Source organism: Triturus cristatus, chromosome 9 (genome assembly GCF_964204655.1).
Source record: "Triturus cristatus chromosome 9, aTriCri1.1, whole genome shotgun sequence".
NCBI lineage: Eukaryota > Metazoa > Chordata > Amphibia > Caudata > Salamandridae > Triturus > Triturus cristatus.
Window position 1 is genome coordinate 699,647,817 of NC_140592.1, and position 21,692 is coordinate 699,669,508.

Consider the following 21,692-nt stretch of genomic DNA (forward strand, 5'->3'; position numbering starts at 1 on the left):
ACTGCATTGTAAATATAATTTCGGCTAAATACCACTTCCAGTAGTTTAAACCAGAAATGATAAACACAAAATGATTTAACACATCCTTTCATTCAACTAACTTCTTAATGCCTACTAAATCTTTATTTAAAGCCTTATAATGAAAGTCGTAATTGTTGTTCCTGAAATACAGTGAGGATACAAAGAAATAACTAATCTCAAATTGCAGCGATAGGCTGCGGGTACAAGTACTTCCAAGCTTCTTTAGTGGGAGTACAGAATGCTAACAAAAACTGCCTTGTTTCTGCAACTAATTACTTAACAGTGGATTCCCAAACTGGCCCCTATTTTTGCATTCAGGGATAGTTAAGTCGTTCTCACTGTCATCTGTAGAAATATTGGATGTCACAGAGAAAAGCATCTCCCATACACTTACATTGTTTCATCTCAGATGAGATTATTCTCTGCAATGTTTTTGCCTTGAGACTGTAAATTATATACATCTGCATCTTAACTTTCCTGCATTTTTGCATCACTGTTTACTCTCCATTGAATGTTCACTCACACCTTAGGTAATTCCCAGCTTCTCTTGTAAATTAAAAATATGATAGAAATAATTGATCTCTTGAATAAATCTAATGGCTTTTGCTTTCTGCTTATCGCATCACAATTGTAGGTGACAACTCAATGCTTTCGTTAGATCTGTGGATAATAGATCAATACCTCATTTACCGGTCTGAATAACGACTAAACTACTTGTTTTCATGTACAAACTGTTCTTTACTTCAAAGTTCTGGGCAACAACTCAGCAACATGGAAAATTGTTGATGCTTTCAAGTGTGATTATCCCCTCATCACTTAAAACAAGAAAGCGCCATGTGTGAGGACAGTGGCTCATTGGCTGCATCTCATTTGTGAATGTCTTCTCGGTCACAGAACCACTGTAAATTACGATTAATTGTTTACGACACAGCATTGGATAATTATGCATAACTAAGACCACAGCTGAAGATGGATCAGTAATTCCTAGCATCATCGCTGTCTATAACGCCTTGTAGCTTACAAAACTGCTAAGGACACAAACATTGTGTTTACATCAAAGCTGTGGTTTTGTCTGGATCATCATGTGCTTTTGATTCAGCATATCGTAAAATGCTTTATGCTTATATGTCTTTAAGCCACATAAACCAACAAATAACCTCCTCACCTCACCGAATACAGGACCACACTTACCACAGTGAGGATCTCTGACTTTCGTCGTGAACTCTCAGACATGTGAGCTCCCACCTCGTTATCCTCAAGCGACAGAGACTCGCTCTTCAGGCGCAACCGTCGCTTCTTGACCAGGTCGGCATCTCTCACGTGGGAGAAGCTACACTTGCTGCCGTGGGTACGTGGGGGTGCCACAGGTGTGCCCTGGCTAGTGGTGGATGTGCTGCGGTGGAGTCTCTCCTTGCTTGAGCCTACCTCTGTACCCTCTTGCTGAACAGTTCCTTTATCGTCGGCAGTAGACAGGTCATGCTCTCCATTTATTCTCAGTTTCTTAGTCCTTGGAGGTGGCAGTACCCCATCTGATTTTACAGCCCCAGCAGTTGAAGTCACACCTCCATTTAAATTCACACCCTCCTCTGCTCGGGCAGCAGTCCCAGAATCCTTGAAAGCAGTGTCAGGGGTGTCCACAGCCGATGGCTGAGCACCATTAATACTAGTGCTCGACATAGGCACAGCTATGCTGGTCTCTGGCACACTGCGTCCATCCGTATTCTTGTCTGCACTCATCTGCAGCTCCTTGTCCTCTTGTTTCTTGCCAACGGATTTGAGGACAATGGTGCCGCCAGGGGTGCTGTGTATTTTCTCAGAGTAGAAGCATGCTGGATCCACAGAGAAGTGGTCATCTGTGTCAAATTTGCCCACCTTGTATGTACTCTGGCTGCTGTTCTGCTCAATCTGAATGATGTTAAGCTCCTGTCCGGTAAAGAACGCCCGGATCTGGCACAAATATGTCATGACGATCAGCTTGTCTGGCACAGACAGAAACACCATATCTGATGGGTCCAAGAGTCGTGAGATCCCCAAAAGAGCGAACCCATCAAATGCCTAGAGAGAGGATAGAAAATGTAAAGTGTTACTACAGGACATCAAGAATTACAAACCATGCAAGGACAACCCACATCATAACTTATCCATTCTTCCCAATTTCCTAAATTGTAATTGTTATGATGCATCTATCTTGAATACTGGAGAAGCAGGGTAAGCTCAGCAATGATGGACACTCTTCCCATTCCCCCATGCCTTGAAGGCAGATTAACTATATTAGCCTACTGCACTGCACAGGTATCTACTTGGAGCCCCAGCAATAATATGGTTGATCAACATCAAATGTGAGCTGCAGGCCCATCACTTCATCTCACTCCTCTCCTTCTCTTAGGAAGGTGGCAACAGCTAAAGGCCTGGAGTGGAGCAGAGAGGATTTAATAATTCCAGGCATAACTAAAAAAAAAGTATTGCACAGAGGAGGGAATATCCCATCATGCTTTGCTTAACAGGCATCGTATCATACAGAGGAGACAATTGTGCTGTTTATGTCTGGTAGTATCACACTCTGTCACCGCGAAAAAGAAAGGACTCCCATCCCTTGCTTGTCAAAGGACCCCTGTCCTTTCACCGCCTCTAAAAGGGTGCTATTTCATCGAGAAGAAAGGCCTCACAGAAATAGATCATATTACCCATAGTACATAACTACCTTACCCCTACCTGTAGAAGCACATCATATCACCCGAAGGAAAAAATACCCCTCTCGTGACTGTGGGTAGACAATATTTCACTTAGAGGAACAATCCTCCATCATCTATTTTGTTTAGAGGACATATTCTAGAGAAGTAGCAATGAAGTTGTCAGGTGCATAGTTAAAAACAAAAGAGGTGCCATCTGTGAACTTGGAACTAGACTGTTCCCAATGACACCTGAGGTAGCAACATACTCATGTGGGGTAGACTGGAAACAATTAAACAAACTCAGTGGAATGATGTGTGAGCCCTTTCTGAGCCTGTGAGAATTGAGCTACAACTCATTCCTTGTTTTACTTTTCAAACACTTGGGTTAGCCAATACTTGCTCAAACTGATGGACTTAGGGAGGAAGTGCAATCACATCAAATTGCAACAATATTTCTGACTCTGAATTTCAGGCATAAGGGCCTCCAACCCTATCATTTCTGCCTATCCATCCTATCCGGTGCTCATCAGATCAATCTCTATTGCACTTGAGTATCTACAATCTCTTCATTGATTGTTGCACTCGTGAGAGAGTGATCCACCACTTTCAAGTTGACATCTGTCTGAATGAATTGTTTTCCAACAGAAGCTTAGAGATCGTATCCCTCCACAACAGGTACGTCACTATCACATCTCCATGGTATAAAAAAGACAATCACACCTTGTGGTCAGTCAAATGATGATGTTGAGTGGAGACATGGAAGGTGTTTTCAATTTGTAACTCAGGCAATGGTGCTACACTTACCAGTTGTATGTGCCAGAGAGCAAGCAGCACCAGTTCTAAAGAGCGCAATCCTTGAAACCTGCCTTGGGTACCACCAGCTGCTGTGCCAGATTGCCCTTACATCCATTAAGTGTTGCCCTTAGACCAGCAAGAGAGAAACTCAGGATATCAGAAAATATCTCTTTGCCTGGAGTGTAAACGGTACTTGCACTAGCCCTGAGAGGAGAAACAGCAAGTCAGCGGTTGGCAGCTTGGAAAGAGAGCGTATTGCCTACTCAAAGAGGTTATAGGCAAGTATTCCTAATGGGGCCAAATCCTGAGACAGAGAATTTAAGGAAACAGCTGCAGATAAACAGATATATGTATTAAAAGTAAAAAGTCACAGTATTCATCCATTCACTCATAGAGAAACAACTAAGCACAGAGATATAACCGAATACACTATATACACTGATCCACAAAAGTTTATTGAATAGGTTTATGAAGAAACAAAACATACTTACTTTTTTATTGTTTTGTTTGATATCCAGAGGATCAAGTGAGTCATAATTACTATAAAATAAAAAGTAGAGAAGAAATTATTAAAGTATCATCCCTGTTTTAAAAAAAGTATTGTCTCTTGTGCGCATTTTCCATTTTACGACAATCACATCCTTGCTGGTGTGACTTTACCCCGCCCACAGTTGACACAGTAGCCTTGTGCCCTGCTCTGGCATTTCCTAGCTAATTCCAAGTATGTTTCTTAATCACTCATCCAGCGGTATGGATAACAGTGGTCTACTTACATCTTGTCTGGGTGGAAGTGGTGCAGGATTGCACAGAAGGCCAACCCGTTGCGCCAGGATGTGGTAAAGTTGGTGATTCTCACACCTCGATAGCCTTTGGTGACTTCTCGGCACCACTGCAGCAGGGAGTGGCTGGTACTGACCAGGTCTGAGCTATCCAAAAGGCTTATCTGCAACCAAAGAAAGATAATCTGAATGACACTGGCATACATAGAGAAAAAGAGAGGGGGCAAATAAATGCCAATTGAATTGTTTAAATCCCATACTGGAATTAATATAGCACAAGTGATCTGCCTCTACTCTCTGAGAAGGAGGCCAAAGTACAGCAATGGCCTATTACACAAAATGAGTGTATATATCAATATGGTTATCAAGAATATTGTCTAACAGAAATATTGTTTCCTAAATATTGTTTATAAAAATATTGTCTCTGTGTGTAGTTTTTCTCTTATTAACTCCAAGTGGGTGATATTGTTGTAAACAATATTTAGAACAGAGCATTTATGAATGACAATATTTTGGTTACATTATTCTACTACCATACCAGCAAAGCAAGCCTTAGCCCCATGATTTTTCCGGTTACAAATTACTACAGCAATAATTCCCGGCATTTTTTGGCCTAGGGACACCTGAAGGTTAGGGGTTAAGGAAGAGGAAAAAAGGAGAAGTTTAACAGCCCCCAGTTTGTGCTAGACTTTACAGAGCATTTACAAGGTACACAAAACCAAACCATATCCAAAGCAACAAAAAGCCAAGAGAAACCCATGCAAAAGTTCACGTCCACTGCAGCATGCATTAGGGCTCTCGGGGGATGACTCGCAAAGCATATTCTGTGCCGGGGAAGATGTTGATCACCTTTCTTCAGTAATCCATGTCCTTTAGGCAGATTGGAGGTGAGCAGTTCTGTTTCCAGGAGTCTGGTGCTCTCCTAACATTAGCCTTCCTAAACTTATCCACAAACCTTATAAGTATATTGGACTTGCAATGAAAAAACATTGTTTCTGTAACTTATTTCTCCTTCCCTTTCCAACTTTTTATGTTCTGCAGCCATATTTTTCCCTTGTCTGGAGCCACAAATGCATCATTTCCTGGTTTACAGTGTCTACTGCTTGCTTGAATAATTATTTTCTGGGGTCAGCCTCTGTTATACCATGTGTAAGACAAGTCAATGCTGGTGGCGCCTGTTAACTGCAAACAAAACCATGCTTCCATGCGTTCCCTGTTCTTGTGCTCAACTACCAACTACCAAAAGTAAAAGGACAACTCCCAGTTCTGTGTCTGCCATTTTCTTCACAATAAGGAAAAGGCTATCTCAAACCAATTCTTGAGTCACTGTTCACTGTGTAAAAAGCAAATGACCTCTAACATGGACAGCAACACAAACTGATATGTGTTTTTGCTCACTTTAAGGGGCCTGTGGAAGTTTTCACTCCTGTAAAGGGATCAACACTGCAGTCTTTGCCTATTCATCATTCTGTTGAAGGGCGCAAACTGCTCACTTCTACATGCCATTCAATGCTGCAGCTCCTTTAAAAGGAACAAAATGGACATTAGCAATATTTTCATGAAAACTACATGAGCTTGTGTGTCAGTTTACCTAAGCTGCCACCCATTTAAAATATGCTAACTCTGATAACTGACCCACACCATGAGGAAGTTTAGGGATGTTAGTTCAAGCAAACCAAAACGTTACGGACTGTGGCGTAGGTGCAAAGTCTGCAGGTGTGAGTAATGACGAATTCATACCTGGGTGCACTCCTCAGTTTTCACCTTTTCCCCACTTCCCTCTGTATCAGTGATCTCAGCAGGAGGTATGCTATGCTGTGTTAGAGAACTAGTGGGCAAAGCCTGGGCTTCATTCTTCTTCTCGCTCTGGAAGGAGCTCTTCTCAACTGTGGTGGAAGCGTATGCCAGACATCCACTGTACTCAAAAACAGAAGGAGCAGCTTCAGGGGACAGGTCAGCAGTTTCCGAAGCAATTGATGGTGGTAAATCTACTTCCTGGATAGGAAAGAAGAGGGCTCTGGTTGTTTGATTGTCTGCTGAGGATGTTGCAGCTTCTGTGGACAATGCCTTCCACGTAGGTGAAGGAGATTCTACAAGAGGCATGGAATTGGCTGCAGGCGGTATCCCAGTATCTCCGCTAGTTGGTGTTGATGCTTTACAGTGAACCTCATTCATGCGCCTCAACGCAGAAGGTGACTCCAAAGAGGAGGGTGCATCCTCTACCATTGATGGGGCAGTGGAAGAGAATGCCCCAGTCTCCTCTTCTGCAGACACCTCAGCCTGTGCCAATCCAACTTTCTTCTCATTCAGTTGACTAGAAAAAACATCTGAAGGCGGTACTGTTTCAAACCCTCCTTCTGTCGTCGCAGGGACCTCAAGTCTCAGCTCGGTTGCCTCCTCTGTGCTACCCTTGACCACAGCTTCTATAGTGTGATTCAGCTGCAAACGAGACATTACATCAACTATCCAAGCCTCTCCCGCACCCAGCAATGGAGTCTCCTCTACCTTGTCTCGCCCCCTGTGGTCTGAAGAAGCTAAACCCAATGAAGACAATGATTCCACTGGCTCAACATCTGTCACCTCAAAGACCTCCTCTGTCACAGTATCGACCCGCTCATTCACCACAGTTGCAAAATGTCCAGGAGGCAACATTTCTAGAAACCCTAACTCCACTTCACTACATGTTCCCGTATCCCCCTGGCTGTTACCCCCTACTTCCATTTTGCTCTTGAAAATAGTTGCATCCGCAACAAAGTCATAATTGTTTGACTCCAATAACCAATCACCTTCCAAAGTGTCCTCCAGTCTACCTTTTTTCTCACTTTCTTGAGGGTATACCACTACAGACACTAATTCTCTCAATGAGTCAGTAGCTGTCAAGTTATCCTTTCTTATATGAGTGAACATTTCCTCATTTCCACACTGCTCCTCAACTTTAGCAGGCAGTATTTCCCCAGATTCTAGGAAGCTTACATCCGCAAACTCATGCAATCCTGAATACTGTAAAGCGTCTTTTGGCTCATCTTTATCTTTGCTCACTGTTGACATTAACTCTACCATATCATCTGTCATCATACACATTTCAGACATACCCAATGCGTCCTCCAACCTTTCGTCTCTTTGACTGTGTATTATAGATGATCCAACACGTGAAATAGGTTCTAAAGCTTCATCATTCATACGCTCAAGCATAGGCACATCTCCCAAATTTAATTCTATCCTTTCTTCATCCTCAGCCTCTGATGCATATACCTCAAAAGAGGATACATCTTTAACAAGCCCAACATTTTTTGTCTCCTCCTTTTCTGTGAATCTGAAAGTATTCTGTACTCTTTCCCTTTCAGTGCTTTCGAAAGGCTTTTTTCCTATCGATGACATCCCTTCTACTAAAAAAGCATCTTTCATAAGACACTCGCCAGCATATTCCACACTGTCTTCAACCTTTTCTTCTCTTTCATAGGTGGCACACTCTGCCCCTGCTCCATAACATTTGGCTTTGTGTTTGCCAGAGTCATCTAAAGTGCTCTCTGTTCTACCGTTCCTTTCACACTCTATGGGTAATACCATCACAAAAGGCGAAGATGGCCTTGACGCCACAAATTCAAAGTTTTCTATATCTCTCACATTTTCTTCCATTTCCTGTCTTACCTCACTTTCTATGGAATGTGTCTCAACTGACGAGGGCGTACCCATTAATCCATATTCCTTGCTCCCTTCAATCCCAGAAGATCTGAACTTTCCCTCTAACCCACTAATCTCTACTCTTTTTGTTTGATCAACATCTGTAACACATGTGAAACTGCCATCAAAATCATGATGAGATTTTTCCAAAGGAGGTTCCTCAACAGAAGATAAAATTGACCCTACACCAATATCTTTTTTCTTGGTTGGTTCATTGTACCTGAAAATGTCTTCTATCATTATAATATCCTCACCTCCTGAAAGCTGTTCCCTTAAAGATGAAATATCATCAGATAACACATCTCTGATCTCACAAACTTCTGACACCTTCAAGGAATCTTCCCCTGTACCGCTGAATGTGACTCCTAAAGAAGCTGTCTCTTTAGAAGATAAAGCTTCCACTAACTCAAATTCCTTAATTGAATGCACGCTGGTACAACTGCAAATATCCTCTGCACTGTTTTCCTCCACACTCTCTGTGGAACATACGTCTACAAAATCTGAAGTTTTAACTAAGCCCTTGATCTCATTTGGTCCACTACACAATAGAGAGTCTTTCATTGCATCTGCCAACTCATTCTCTGCAGAACCTACCTCTATAGAGGTCACAGCTTCTGTGAGTCCAGCATCTGTCACCTTATGCATTTCAGTATATAATGCATCTTCTATATCAACTCCCCCTGCAGTCCATGAAGAAGCAACCTCTAGTGAGGTTATATTTTCTTCTGAATCAACATTTGTAGGCTCAAGTATGGAGTGTCGGAAAGTGTCTTTGATGTCACATTCCTCCTCATTCCATAAAGAAGAGGCTTCTACAGAAATCATTGATTCTGCTGAGAGCACATCCTTAACTTCACGTTTTGCAGCATGCCTGAATGTGCCTTCAAATTGACATTTGTCTTCACCCCCTGAAGAAGGTACCTCTATTGAAGATAAGGGTTGTGTTGCATCAACATCCTCAATCTCCTGTATTTCAGAATATCTGACTGTATCTTCAACCATACATTGCTCAACACTTTCCAAAGGAGACTTAACTATAGATGATAATGTTTCTACTGAAGCAACATCCAAGATATCATGTCTGTCAGCATATTTTGGAGCATCCTTCTCCCTATCCATCCAATCATTCACCAAGGGACAAACATCTTCAGAAGATAATCCAAAATACTGAAAGGTGTCATCCACGCTAACTTTCTCCTCAGTCTCTGAGAGTACCTCTACGGAAGATGGTCCTTCCACTGAGCCAGTACTTTTGATTTCACATGTTACAGTATATCTAGGCGTGGTGTCGACTTCCTCATCCTCCTTGTTCTCCAAAAGCAACTCTAAAGAACATGAAGCTTCCATTAACCCAACATTCAAACTCTCTGGTGTTTCAGGGGAAAAGGAAGAATCCTCTATTTTATCCTTCCTGTCACTACGGAGAGGAGGTTCCTCTACAAAAGATGACAATTCCATTAATACTCCATTCTTGATTTCATATGTTGCTGTATACTTGAAAATGTCTCCTGTCCTACCTTTTTCTTCACTCTCTGTAGAAAGGACTTCTACAAATAGCAACGGTTCCAGAAATCTTTTATCTGTCATCTTGTTTATTCCAGAACAGACCAGATCATCTTTTACCCTAACCATCTCATCACTTTCCAAAGGAGACAACTCTACAGAAGAAAGTCCTTTCACTACGCTAACATCCTGTTTTTTCTTTGTTTTTGTATTCCTGAAATTGTCTTCCCTGCTATCGTCCTCTTTGACTTCAAATGCAGGACCTGCTGCAGATGGTAAATCTTCAACTAAATCGGCGCCTATCACACGATGCGGATCACCATCCAAGGTAAATGAAGCATCACTTAACACAACATTTTTAACCTGATGCCTTACAGGATACCTCATAATTTCATCTGTCTTATTATTCCCATCACTCATTGGGGAAGAGATCAGATTTCCTAAACTCACATCTTTGATTAAATATGCTGCAGTATATTCAGCAGTGTCTTCTACACAAGTCTTTTCCTTGCCTTCTGAAGGAGGTACCCCAAAATCATTGAGCTTAGGTAGCACATCAATATCTTTGAGGTTGTGTGACTTTCTACAGCAAAAAGTATCTTCCATCTTAGCTTTTTTCTCACTCTGTGATGGAAGAACATCTACAGAAGCTAATGTTTCCACACCTTCAATCTCATGTAAGTCAATACTTTTGTAAGTATCTTCTACCCTAATTGTTTCCTTTTCTGAGGGAGGTACTGCTCCAGAAGATACATCTGCCAAAAGGGCAAAAACATTGTTCTCATGCAAACCACAGCATCCTAAAGTGGTTTCTAGCCCACCTTGACTCTCCCTTCTTGGGAAAGGTTTCTCAATGGAAGACCTTTCCGATGAGATAACATTCTTGATGTCATGTGTTTCAATAAACCTGAAAGGTTTTTCTACCTCATCCTTTCTTTCACCCACTGAAGGAAGTGTTAACTCTGTGGTATACAAAGCATCCACTGAGGCAACATTTTTGGCATCATGCACTGAATTAAATCCAAGCATGCTTTCTTCTTTAGCTTTTTTGTCTGAAAAGGGTGCCTCTACTGAAGATAGGTCTTGTTCAACTTCCTTGATTTCATGGGTTTCTGATAAATCAAATGTGTTTACTAAACTGTCCTGTGTTTCAAACTCTGTCGGAGTAAAATCTAGATACAATATCATTCCTACATCCCCACAATCCTTAATTATGTCAGTATGTTCTATGCTTGGTTTCACCTCACTTTCTGCAGAACACTCTTTACAGAATAAGAGTTCGTCCTTGAAGCCATGTGTTTCAGATAACTCAAATGTGTCTTCCACTCTACCCTTCTCTTCCACCTCCGATATAGGTACCTGTACAAACGGCAGAACCTCCCTTCCAACATCTTTGACCGCCTGCACTGTAGCTGTCCAGACACTATCTCTAATACTAGCCTCTTCTATCAAACTTGAAGCAAATTGCTCTGAATTGTATGGTGTTTCCAAAAATGCAACATTCCCTACCTTACATGATTCACTTTGCATGAGAGTATCTTCTGACCTACCTTTCTCCTCAACCTTGGAAGAAGGTGCTTCAACAAATAGCGAAGCATCTATTACCGTGGTACTCATTACATCTTTTTTCTCACTCTCTGGATAAACTAAAACATCTGGTAACACTACATTTACGATCTCATGCATTCCAGGATATTTGAAAATGTCTCCTGCACTATCTGTAACCTCAATGGATGTGGTAGGTAACACTTCCTTTTGCTCAATGTCTTTTGCTGGTAGGGTAAAAGTATATTCGAAAGCATCTGCTAAGCAAGCCTTTATTTCATTCTCAGAAGGAGGTTTGACTGAATGGTCTCTAGAGTCAAGATTTTTAAGCTCATGCTTTCTTGTACACCTAACAGTGCCATCCGCCTGAGCTTTCCATTTGCTGTCTGGTTGCTGAGCCTGTAGAGAAGATAATACTCCTATAGAGTCTATGTTCTTGGCCTCAACCTTTGGAGTAGACTTCAAAGTGGGTGCTTCTATCTCATTTTCTAAACGTAGTACCTCTGTAGAAGATATGTCTTCAAAGAGGTTGCTGTCCTTGTTCTCTTGGATACCATAATAACTGAAAGTGCCTTCTACCGGACCTTGACCATTAGTCACAGGGAGAGTTTTTTCAACAATAGGCAGCACTTCCACTAAATTAACATTTTTGATATCAAGCGTTCCAATGCATTTCAGAGAGCCCTCTACCACATCTTCCGTTACACTTGCTAAAGGAGGTGCCACTTCTAAGGAAAGCAAGGTATCCACTAACTCAAAAGCACTAGTATTCACAGATGTTGAAAATCCTAACTTAATTCCATCTGTATCTCCTCCACTTAAACTTAAATCCTCTAGAGAAGATACATGTTCCACAGGGTCAATGTCTTCAAATTTGTGGGCTTCTTGAGAGCCAAAAATATCTTTCATTCTAGCTTTCTCCTCACTCTGTGAAGGAGTGACGTCTAAATATGATATCATTTCTTTAGACCCAAAATTCTCAATTGTTTGCATTTCTGTGTACTGGAAAGTGTTGTGTGCTTTTTTTGCTTCATTTTCAGATGAATGAAATTCCACAGGAGATAATGTTTCTACCTTTACATTCTCAAATTCATGCGGTTTGGAAGACCAGAAAGTGTCTTCTGCTCTATCATTCTCTTCAATCTTTGAAACAGCTACCTCTCCAGAAGGTAGCACTTCTATTCCAGTATCCTTAACCTCGTGTGTTTCAGAATACCTAAATGTGTCTTGAACACTTGCTTGCTCTTCAATGCCTGCAACAGTTAACTTTTCAGAAGTTGAGGTCTCTGATAACCTCACATTGTTAACCTCATGTGTATAGCTACAAGTATCTGATATCCAGTCTTTTGCTTCCATATCACAAGCCTGTATGTCAGCAGATGGCGAAGCTACTGTTAAAATGAGATCTATCATATTTTTCTTGTCACTGGTCAAGTGTGATAAAGCATCTGTTAAATCAACACTCTCAATCTCATGTATTTCCGAATGCATGACAGACTTCTCCACATTAACTTTCTTTTCACCTTCTGGTACAAGAGTATGCGAAGCAGATAAGACTTTTCCTAATCCAACATCTTTGTTTAAATGTGATATGCTGTTCTTTAAAGCACCTACCACCCAAGGATCTACCTCACTTTGTGACTGAGACATCTCTATAGGTGCTGAATCTTCCCTGAAGTCCATATCTTTCATCGGAGCTGTCTCCTCATTCTTGGATGACAGGGCCCCTTGAGAAAATACTTTTTTCGCAAACTCAACATCTGTGACCTCATTTGAAGTAGTATTCTTCAAAGTATCTTCCACCCTCCCTGTATCCTCTTCTGAATGAGGTATCTCTGTGCAAGATAAATCCTCCAATATGGAGAAATTCTTGTCCTCAAACATTCCATAATATCTCAAATTGTTGTCTACACCACTTAAGTTCACGCTCCTCAAAGGATGCTCCTCAACATATGGTAACTCTTCTCCCAAGTTAACATGCCTGATGTCATGTATTCCAATATACCTATAAGTGTCATCTACTGCACTGCTGTTCTCACTTGCCAAAGGAGGTGTTACTTCTACAGGATACAAAACATCCACAAAGCCAACATCCTTGATCAAATCTGCATCTTCCAACCTGTTCTTCTCAATCAATGAAGAAGGCGGTACTTCTATGGAAGACAAAGGATCCACTAAGCCAACATCCATTGTATTCTGCGTGGTATTGTACCTGGATAGGTCTTCTTCCATAGGTTCCCTATTTAAATTAGATTTCACTATACAATGAAGGTCTTCTACTTGCCCAATGTCCTTGATTTCATTGGGTTCTTTAGTCTGGAAAGTATCATTTACCCTTCCATTATCATCAGTTTTTACATGAGCGACTTCTAGATAAGATGGAGTTTCTACAAACCCATAATCCTTGATCATGTGTGTTTTTGTATGCACGAAAGTGTCTTCTATATTACTGTCCGTCTCATTTTCTGAAGGAGGAACCTCTATCTGAGATAATGTACCCATCTTTCCATCCTTCATCCTACGTGTTTCAGAAAACCTAGGAGCACATTTCTCTCCACCCTTCTCCAGTTCAATTGCAGAAACAGGTACTTCTACAGAAGACACCACTTCCATATCAACATCCTTGACCTCAGGTCCCCCAACAATAGCCTTTTGTTCAATCACTGAAGCAGCATCGGCCACTAAGTAAGACGTTTTCTGTAATTCACCACCATTTCTGTCTAATGGTCCACTATGCATAAAAGCATCTTTTATACCAATGTCTTCTTCACACCCTGAATGCACTATTGCTAAAGAACAAGTTGTTTTTTCTAATCCCACATTCTTAAACTCATGTGTTTCAGAAGTAATTAAACTGTCTTCTAGTCTTACTTTCTCCTCAGACCTACAAACAGGAATGCCTGACGACACTGTCTCTTCCACTAATCTTTCATCTTCAACCTCATGCTTTCCCGTACCTATAAAGTCGCCCTCCATTCTACCTTTCACTTCAGCATCTGAGAGAAGTACTTCTGTAAAAGACGAACTGCCCCTTAACAAAGTTCCCTTTTCTTTTTGTTTCTGTGTGTCATATTCTAAAGCTAGTGCAGATAGTGCTTCCCCTTTGACTAGATGTTCTCTTGCAATTAAGACTTCTAATCTGCCTCTAGAAACCATATCTTCTATCGCTTTATCAGAGCCTACCCCAGAATACACAAGATCTGGTGCTGTTCTAAACTCTGCACTGCTCTTTTCTGCTGCCACTATAGACTCTGCAGAAGTCAGAGCAGTGGTATGCTGTTCTGTTGTAGGGATTCCAGAAGACAAGAGGCATTCCTCTGGCTCCGCAAGCCCTACTGTCTCTCTGTTTCTCTCCTCGCTCACCATGGCTCGGAGCACTTCCACAAAACTTGGCACGTCTGATACAACTGCAAAATCATCTGCATGGACCTCCTTAGTAGATGGCTCTGACTCATGTTGTGTAACTTTATCCTCACACTGAAAAGCAACAGGCATCGCCACCAAAGACTTTTCCACCCCAGCCACATATGTTGTGAGCATATTAGCATCCTTTTCCACTGATGTCTCACCCACCAGCACTTGACTCTCACACGATTTTGTGAAACATACTTCTTGCACAAATTCCACACTTTTTCTAGTATTTGTTCCTGCATTCTCTTCCATTAGCACAACACTTCTTGTATCAAGTATCTCAGGAGATTCCTGTAAAGTACCTATGAGCCTACCTAACTTTTTATATTCCGAGGAAGCAGAATCCACTACAGGAATTGAATCATCCATTAATGTAGACATCGTTACCTCAAGGTCCTCAGCATCATCTTGAGAAGTCTCTTCTCCTCTACCCTTCTTCTCACTGTCCAAAGGCTCTTCCACCAAAGACACGTTCTCCAATAATGCTCGTACCTCAGCATCTTCCTGAGAAGATGGACTTGTATGATTCTTCTCATTGTCCATAACATGTACCACTGACGGTTGTGCATGTTCTACAAACACAATAGCATTTGTAGTCAGTATCTCTGTATCCGTTCGAAATGGATCAACTTCTCCATGATTCTCCAAGTCGTCCATTGTATGTATATGTAGGGTAGGTGAGGCTTCCAATATACCCATATCTTTTGTTGACAGTTTTACAGCCTCCTCCTGAAAAGTTTCAACTTCCACTAACTTCATGTGCTTAATACCCTTGTCATCCTCTTGAGTAAGCTTGTTTCCCTTATGATTCTCATCACCATTCACAGACTGTACCTCTACAGATGGTAAACTGTCCTCTAATCCAAAGTCCTTTTTAGTCAAAACCTCTGTATCCTTTTGTAAGTCTTCACTACTAATCTTTACATTGTCCAAGTTAAGAACCTCTACACTAGAAACCTCTTCTGTCAACCCTACAGCTTTTGTAGTCTGGACTACAGCGTCAACTTCAGAAAAGTCAACTCTATTACTGTTATCAGTATCCAAAGCAGGTACATCTACATTAGACGAATTGTCCTCCACCACAACTGATTTTGTATGCAGGTAATCAAGGTCCTTTTCAGACAACTCAGCTCCTCTATGAGTCTCCTGACTGTCCAAAGCAGGTACCTCTACTGGAGATATGTTGCCCACCAACCCACCTGGTTTTTCATATAACAACTCATCATCTCCTTTAGAAGAATCATGTGTGTGAATTTTCCGACTTTCCACTGAACAAATCTGTGGTGACGATGCCTCCTCCACTAAACTAACTTGTTTTGTACTCAGTGACACATCCTCCCCCCGAGAAGAGTCTTGTGTGTGTTCCTTCTGACTGTCCAGAGAATATATCTCAACAGTAGATATCTCCTCGACAAACCCAACTGGGTGTGTACTTGGAAAGCCAGCATCTTCTTGACAAGAAACTTCATTATGGCTCTTTTCACTGTTCAATGTTGGCACCTCTATGTTGGGTAACTCTTCCACAAACCCAATATATTTGGATGTCAATGCCCCAGCATACTCTTTGAAATTCTCACCTCCTCTTCCTTTAATATCTTTGTCCAAAGAAGGGATTTCTATGGAAGGGAACTCTTCCACCAACCCAACATTGGTTTTAACCAGTACCACAGTATCTACTTTAGAGGATACCTCTTCCCTAACTCTGTCCTCAACGATTGTATCAGGAATCTCTACAGATGGCAGATTTGCCACCATTCTGACTTCTTTAATGGTCTTCATACCAACATCATCTTGATAAATCACCTCCTTATTAACTCCTTCAATACTCAATTCTACAGAAGGCAACACTTTTTCAGCTAAAACAGTTTGGGAAGAGGCTCTGGTGTGTATGGGAGTATCATCTTCAAGAGCTTTTGGATTCTCCTCAGACCTAGTCTTCTGCTTGCGTTTTCTCACGGGAGGTAACTCTACAGGAGAAGGAGATTCCGCCACTACCACTACATGGGTAATATCTGAAGTGTCTTTTCCGCCCTCCACCTGAGGAGCTGGCAGTTCTGGCTTTGTACTCGTGGCTTCTTTTAGCTGACTCGCAATTTGAGGTTTCTTAAGCCTTGGAGCAGGTTGAGGGTGGTCTTCTCTTGTCTTCCATACTGGATCGGACCTAAACAAAGGAGAAACAGACTTCTGTAACAAAAGTAAGCACAATTTCAATACCTCTACACCTACATACAAAAACATATACTCAAACAGTAGGAGGTTAAAGGAATGAAAGGTTACCTTTATGAAGAGTCAGTGCTCCTAATCCTTACTCACTAGAGCAAGGAAAAACGTATCCTAAAGAAAGATTGCACTTCAATAGCCTTAGCAGTTTCCCATTATGGGTGCTCCTCTTCACACAAGGCCCCGTCTCCATGTGAACATTATCAACTAGTACATACTTGCAATATTCTTTACACTTTTTTACAGCATGCATAATTGAAGCATAGTATAAGTGTTGAAGGGTAGTTAGGTGGGCATTGTGAAGGGGAGTACAAGGATTAAGAATCCTGGCAGTCCTATGAAGTTATGCTTTCATTCTTCACTCACCCCTTCTCTCCAGCTGGGTGTGAATCTGTTTATAAAGTCACAAAATAATGAGAGAGAAAGCATATACTCAGAAAACTTAAGCGATCAGGGTGCATATACCCTTTTAAAATTCATACTTTATGAATGATACATCTACAGAGTAAAACTTACAAAAATAGGAAGAATAACCCAAGGTCTAGCCTAAAATATTTTTTAAACAGAATATGTCCTAGAAAGGATGCTTATGCTTCGGTTGCTCTTGTTGAATGAACGTGAAGAGTGCATGAAGATGTAAACCTACAAACTGACGTGACATCTGGATATTTTAACAATGACATTTGTTGATTTAGATATAGGAGTTGAGACACTATAAATGGTAAATAGTGTGAAAAAGCAATTGTTCTTGCCAAGTAAAATTTAAGAGCTTTGGAAATATCCTAGTTGTGAACAGTTTGAGGAAATATGGGGCCTCGCCTAGAAATTTGTAGAACCATCTCTTGGCCTGGTTTGAAACTCTGCTACAACATTAGGCATGCAAGAATGATCATCTAAGGACCATTCGGTCTTTGTGGAAGATGATATAATGTTTCTGGATGAAAACGCTAGAAATTCATCATTGGAGCACATTCAAAGTCAGCATCACACTTCTAAGAAGCTGGGGGCCTCATTTACAATATTTTGCTGCTGGGCAGCGTCGCAAGCCTTCCTGCTGCGCTGCCTTACGCAAAAGAAAAGGGCAGGTATGCGCCGTATCTAGCAGATACAGCTCATTCTTGTCCTCTGTCCCTGTGCTGGTGCTCAATTAGTTGCCTTGCACCAACGTAGGAAGTCCTGCGCCATGGTGCACGGGTGTCTGCACTGTAGGGATGATTGTTTTTGTGCCGGAAGGGACACCTTTCTGCACAAAAACAATCAATGGAGGCGATTTCCTCTATCTATGTGTTCTACGGAATGCAACACACATGGAAAGAGGAAAAATTAGAAGAAATAATTTTATTTCTTCCCGCTGCGCCTCCCTACGCCACCCCTGGGGAGGCGTGGGATTTTGATGCAGATATGACTAAGCCCCATGCGCCACACGAACGTCACAAAATGTAACATTCCGGCAGCGCACTGGGCTTGTAAATGAGCTCCTGTGTCTCTAATGAGAGGATGGAGTAAAGCATCAAAATGTGGTTCCACAGACTAATTTGTAAAGTTGGATCTAATGAGGTCTTTAAAATTCAAAGCAGATTTTCACCGATAATGTTTACTTGCATCCATTAAACCCTATTACCAGCCAAATAAAAACAACGTACATTGCATCATCAAGCGGGGTATGCCAAAGAGCCAGCCTCTTCTTCAGAGAAACATGGTGACATTTTAGCCACTTTTCTTATACTGCTTCCTGGCAGTTTTCACTAGGGATATGCATTGAGACAATGACAAGACATACCTAAGAGCATTTTCAGACACCTGGCTCTCAAGTTTAGCAACGAAAAGAAGGGAATGCATGAATGAAAGAAGAAACGTGTAGAGCACAACGAATGCCCGGAGGCGTCTTGGTGAAGAATAACACAGCTCTGTTAAAGTAGGTGACATGAAACAAGAGGAGATATGTGAAAGCTGCTGTCTGGCAAAAAAAAGCAGATTTGAGAACCAGAACTGTTGAAGTCAAAAATGGACTAACGGTTTAACTTTCAAGCCACTTGACCTCCTGAACTTCTGAATACAGATGTGAATTAGAGGGACCGGACGGAAAGCATTACGAACCATTTCAAGCAGTCCAATTGGCTCGAAAACTACATCCCCACTGACAAATCAGAAGCAAACTTATCGCACTCTATTGTTCTTCATTTTAAAAATATTTATGTGAAGCAAAAAACCCTGTTTCAAAAAGAAGCCTCAATGAACTTCAGGTCTATATGCTGTTATGAGAAGAGTTGTTAAGTCTTTCTTAACAACGCTGTTACTTACGGTGTAAAATGCCACTGAGCAAGTGCTATTTGCACTCAGCTGATTAAATCAAGTACATAAATGCATTGGGCCACGGTCACAGATTGTCTCGGACCTACATAGGCCCCTTACTTTTTCGTAGGTAGTGAATAAAAATATTTTCACATCAAAAAGAAAAATCTAAAGCCCTGTCTTGTACATATAAACAAAGATAAAGGATGTGTAACAAAATATGCCTTTGTCTCAATGAGCTTCCTTTAATGCTTATGCTGTTACATTATTTTGGTAATTATTTAAAGTCACTGTGAAATAGTATCTTTGCATTCAAAGAAAAAAATCACTTCAGCAGATATACAAGGGAGCAAATAAAAAGAATTGCCTCTACTGTCCCAAGTCCACCGGTTATACAATGCCATAAGCTAATTGTCATTTATTTTTTTGAGGAGAAGGTTATATCTAGGTACATTTTTTGCCTTGTGATCATCTAGTCTTTAAGTCATTGTTAGGAGTGGAAGAAGGCTGAGGGACAGGTCCTCTCTTAGAATAGTGGGTAAAAATGTCCTAGACCACATCATTATTCATTGGGGGTTAAGTATTTAGCATCCAAGGAAATTTACCATTTTAAGCTTGTTCTAAACAGTAAGACATTGCCCATTAAGCAACATCTCCATGCCTAATAAAATCATACAGGGAAATTAAGCTAAAAAGGGCTGGACAATACGCTTAAATACATGGCTTTGATGGAGGTACAAAGTATTAAATGAAAAATGAAATGTTGTGTGGGATCAAGGAGTTCATGTTTTCAGTCTCAAGTTTCCAGTCTGTGGCCTATCTGGAGTGTTAAGACAGAAGAGCGGCAGGCACATATTAAAGAGCATTGACTTGTGGTTTCTTGGCACATCAATAAAATCTCAACAAGAACTGCAAGAAATACATAGAAAACCTGCAGAGACCTATACCCTCTAGTAAAGACCACTCCACTCAACAGAATGAGGGGTATGCACACAGTTACTGATAGCTCATGGCTAAGAGTCATAGGACCTATTTCCCCTTCAAACGAATCCACATTCTCGTGGTCAGACTCAGGCTCTGCCTCAGGAGCCATGACCACATCAAACTCATCTTCAAAGCTCTACATTGGATCCAAATTAAAGAAAGTGTGCAACACCAAACACAGTCCGCGCGCCTGTCTAAATTTATGCTGTTTAAATTTGTACTGGAAATCTGAGACCAACTTTCCAGAACTTAATGGCTATCTACCTACAGACAGAAGATATGGCAGTTGTCCTTGGATTGCCAAAGCTCTATTCTCTAAAACACATTTTCTGCATGTATCAGACTTGAAGAAGTCTTACAAGAGTTCCTGAGAAATAGAGCAAAACACATCTATTCAGTTTAGCTTTCCTTAAGGATATTCATCTTCTGGACCATCACTTGCTGAAAGCCATGCCACTCATGCTTTGTCATTCTGCCACTCTTAGACCAAGACAGGCTAGTTCCACAAACCATGTGTTCTGTAGAAGTCCTTTGGGTCTGGCACTTTCATATTCACCCTCCACTTGCTACGACTCACTTCTTAATTGTGGCACCATGTTTACTGCAACAGTAGGATGCCTTTACTCTTCCTACCCAAATCCCTTTGGGGTGGCTTAACAGTAACATGTCTGAACTGGGGTGGCAGAGTGGGCTAAAGAACTGTGATGGATTAAACCCAGATCAGTTGACTGGGGGTGAGTGCTTGCAATGTTCAACACTCCGTCCATCATTTCCTTTGGTTTTTGCTTTGTTCGCCATAAGTTGGCAGGGTATGCTCAGACGTGAGTCCCTTGCTCACTTTGCCACTGGATTCAAGCAAGCCTGGCTGAAGACGGCTGAAATGCCAGAAATCGGTCCTAGGAAGCTTGTTTCCGGTCCAAGGAAGACATGGCTTGGCAGTTCGGGCTGGACTGTTCCCATGAGGCACAGGGTCAGACTGATTTGCATATGGCCATGTCTGAACTGGGGTGGCAGAGTGGGCTAAAGAACGGTGATGGATTAAACCCAGATCAGTTGACTGGGGGTGAGTGCTTGCAATGTTCAACACTCCGTCCATCATTTCCTTTGGTTTTTGCTTTGTTCGCCATAAGTTGGCAGGGTATGCTCAGACGCGAGTCCCTTGCTCACTTTGCCACTGGATTCAAGCAAGCCTGGCTGAAGACGGCTGAAATGCCAGAAACCGGTCCTAGGAAGCTTGTTTCTGGTCCAGGGAAGACATGGCTTGGCAGTTCGGGCTGGACTGTTCCCATGAGACACAGGGTCAGACTGATTTGCATATGGCCATGTCTGAACTGGGGTGGCAGAGTGGGCTAAAGAACGGTGATGGATTAAACCCAGATCAGTTGACTGGGGGTGAGTGCTTGCAATGTTCAACACTCCGTCCATCATTTCCTTTGGTTTTTGCTTTAACAGTAACACACCCCGCTTTGCCAAAAACCCTAATTTTACAAAACTGGCTGATGGAACAATTTTTGCTTGACTGTCTTCCTGATTATCACCCACCACTCCCTGTGCCCAGACTCGGACTCTTACAAATCTGAACTGCGTCTATACCACTTTGTTCTCAGTCTTGAAACATGGAAAGCAGAGTGATTCCTCCTGCACATCACCTAGTTATTACATTCCATGTTTTGTAATGAAAGTCTCATATTATCAAACCGTTATGCATGTTTCCTTTTAAATTCCCCAAACTGGAATGCCTTTCATATTTTAGAATAAAATATGTAGGACCACCCTCCCAAAAAAGGTG

General features: G+C 41.6%; 1 protein-coding gene across 10 annotated transcripts in view; it reads right to left on the reverse strand.

The window, feature by feature from the left end:
• EHBP1L1 (EH domain binding protein 1 like 1) overlaps positions 1-21,692 on the reverse strand; it is a 262,674-nt gene that overhangs the window by 68,113 nt on the left and 172,869 nt on the right. For 5 of the 10 annotated variants that reach the window (XM_085625828.1, XM_085625826.1, XM_085625829.1 and 2 more), the window contains 5 exons: positions 14,795-16,568; positions 6,008-6,262; positions 4,262-4,431; positions 3,980-4,028; positions 1,213-2,076 (listed from right to left, as the gene is read on the reverse strand). In XM_085625828.1, coding sequence (XP_085481954.1) covers positions 1,213-2,076; positions 3,980-4,028; positions 4,262-4,431; positions 6,008-6,262; positions 14,795-16,568 — 3,112 coding nt within the window. The other 5 variants (XM_085625832.1, XM_085625831.1, XM_085625833.1 and 2 more) reach the window with 2 other exon arrangements.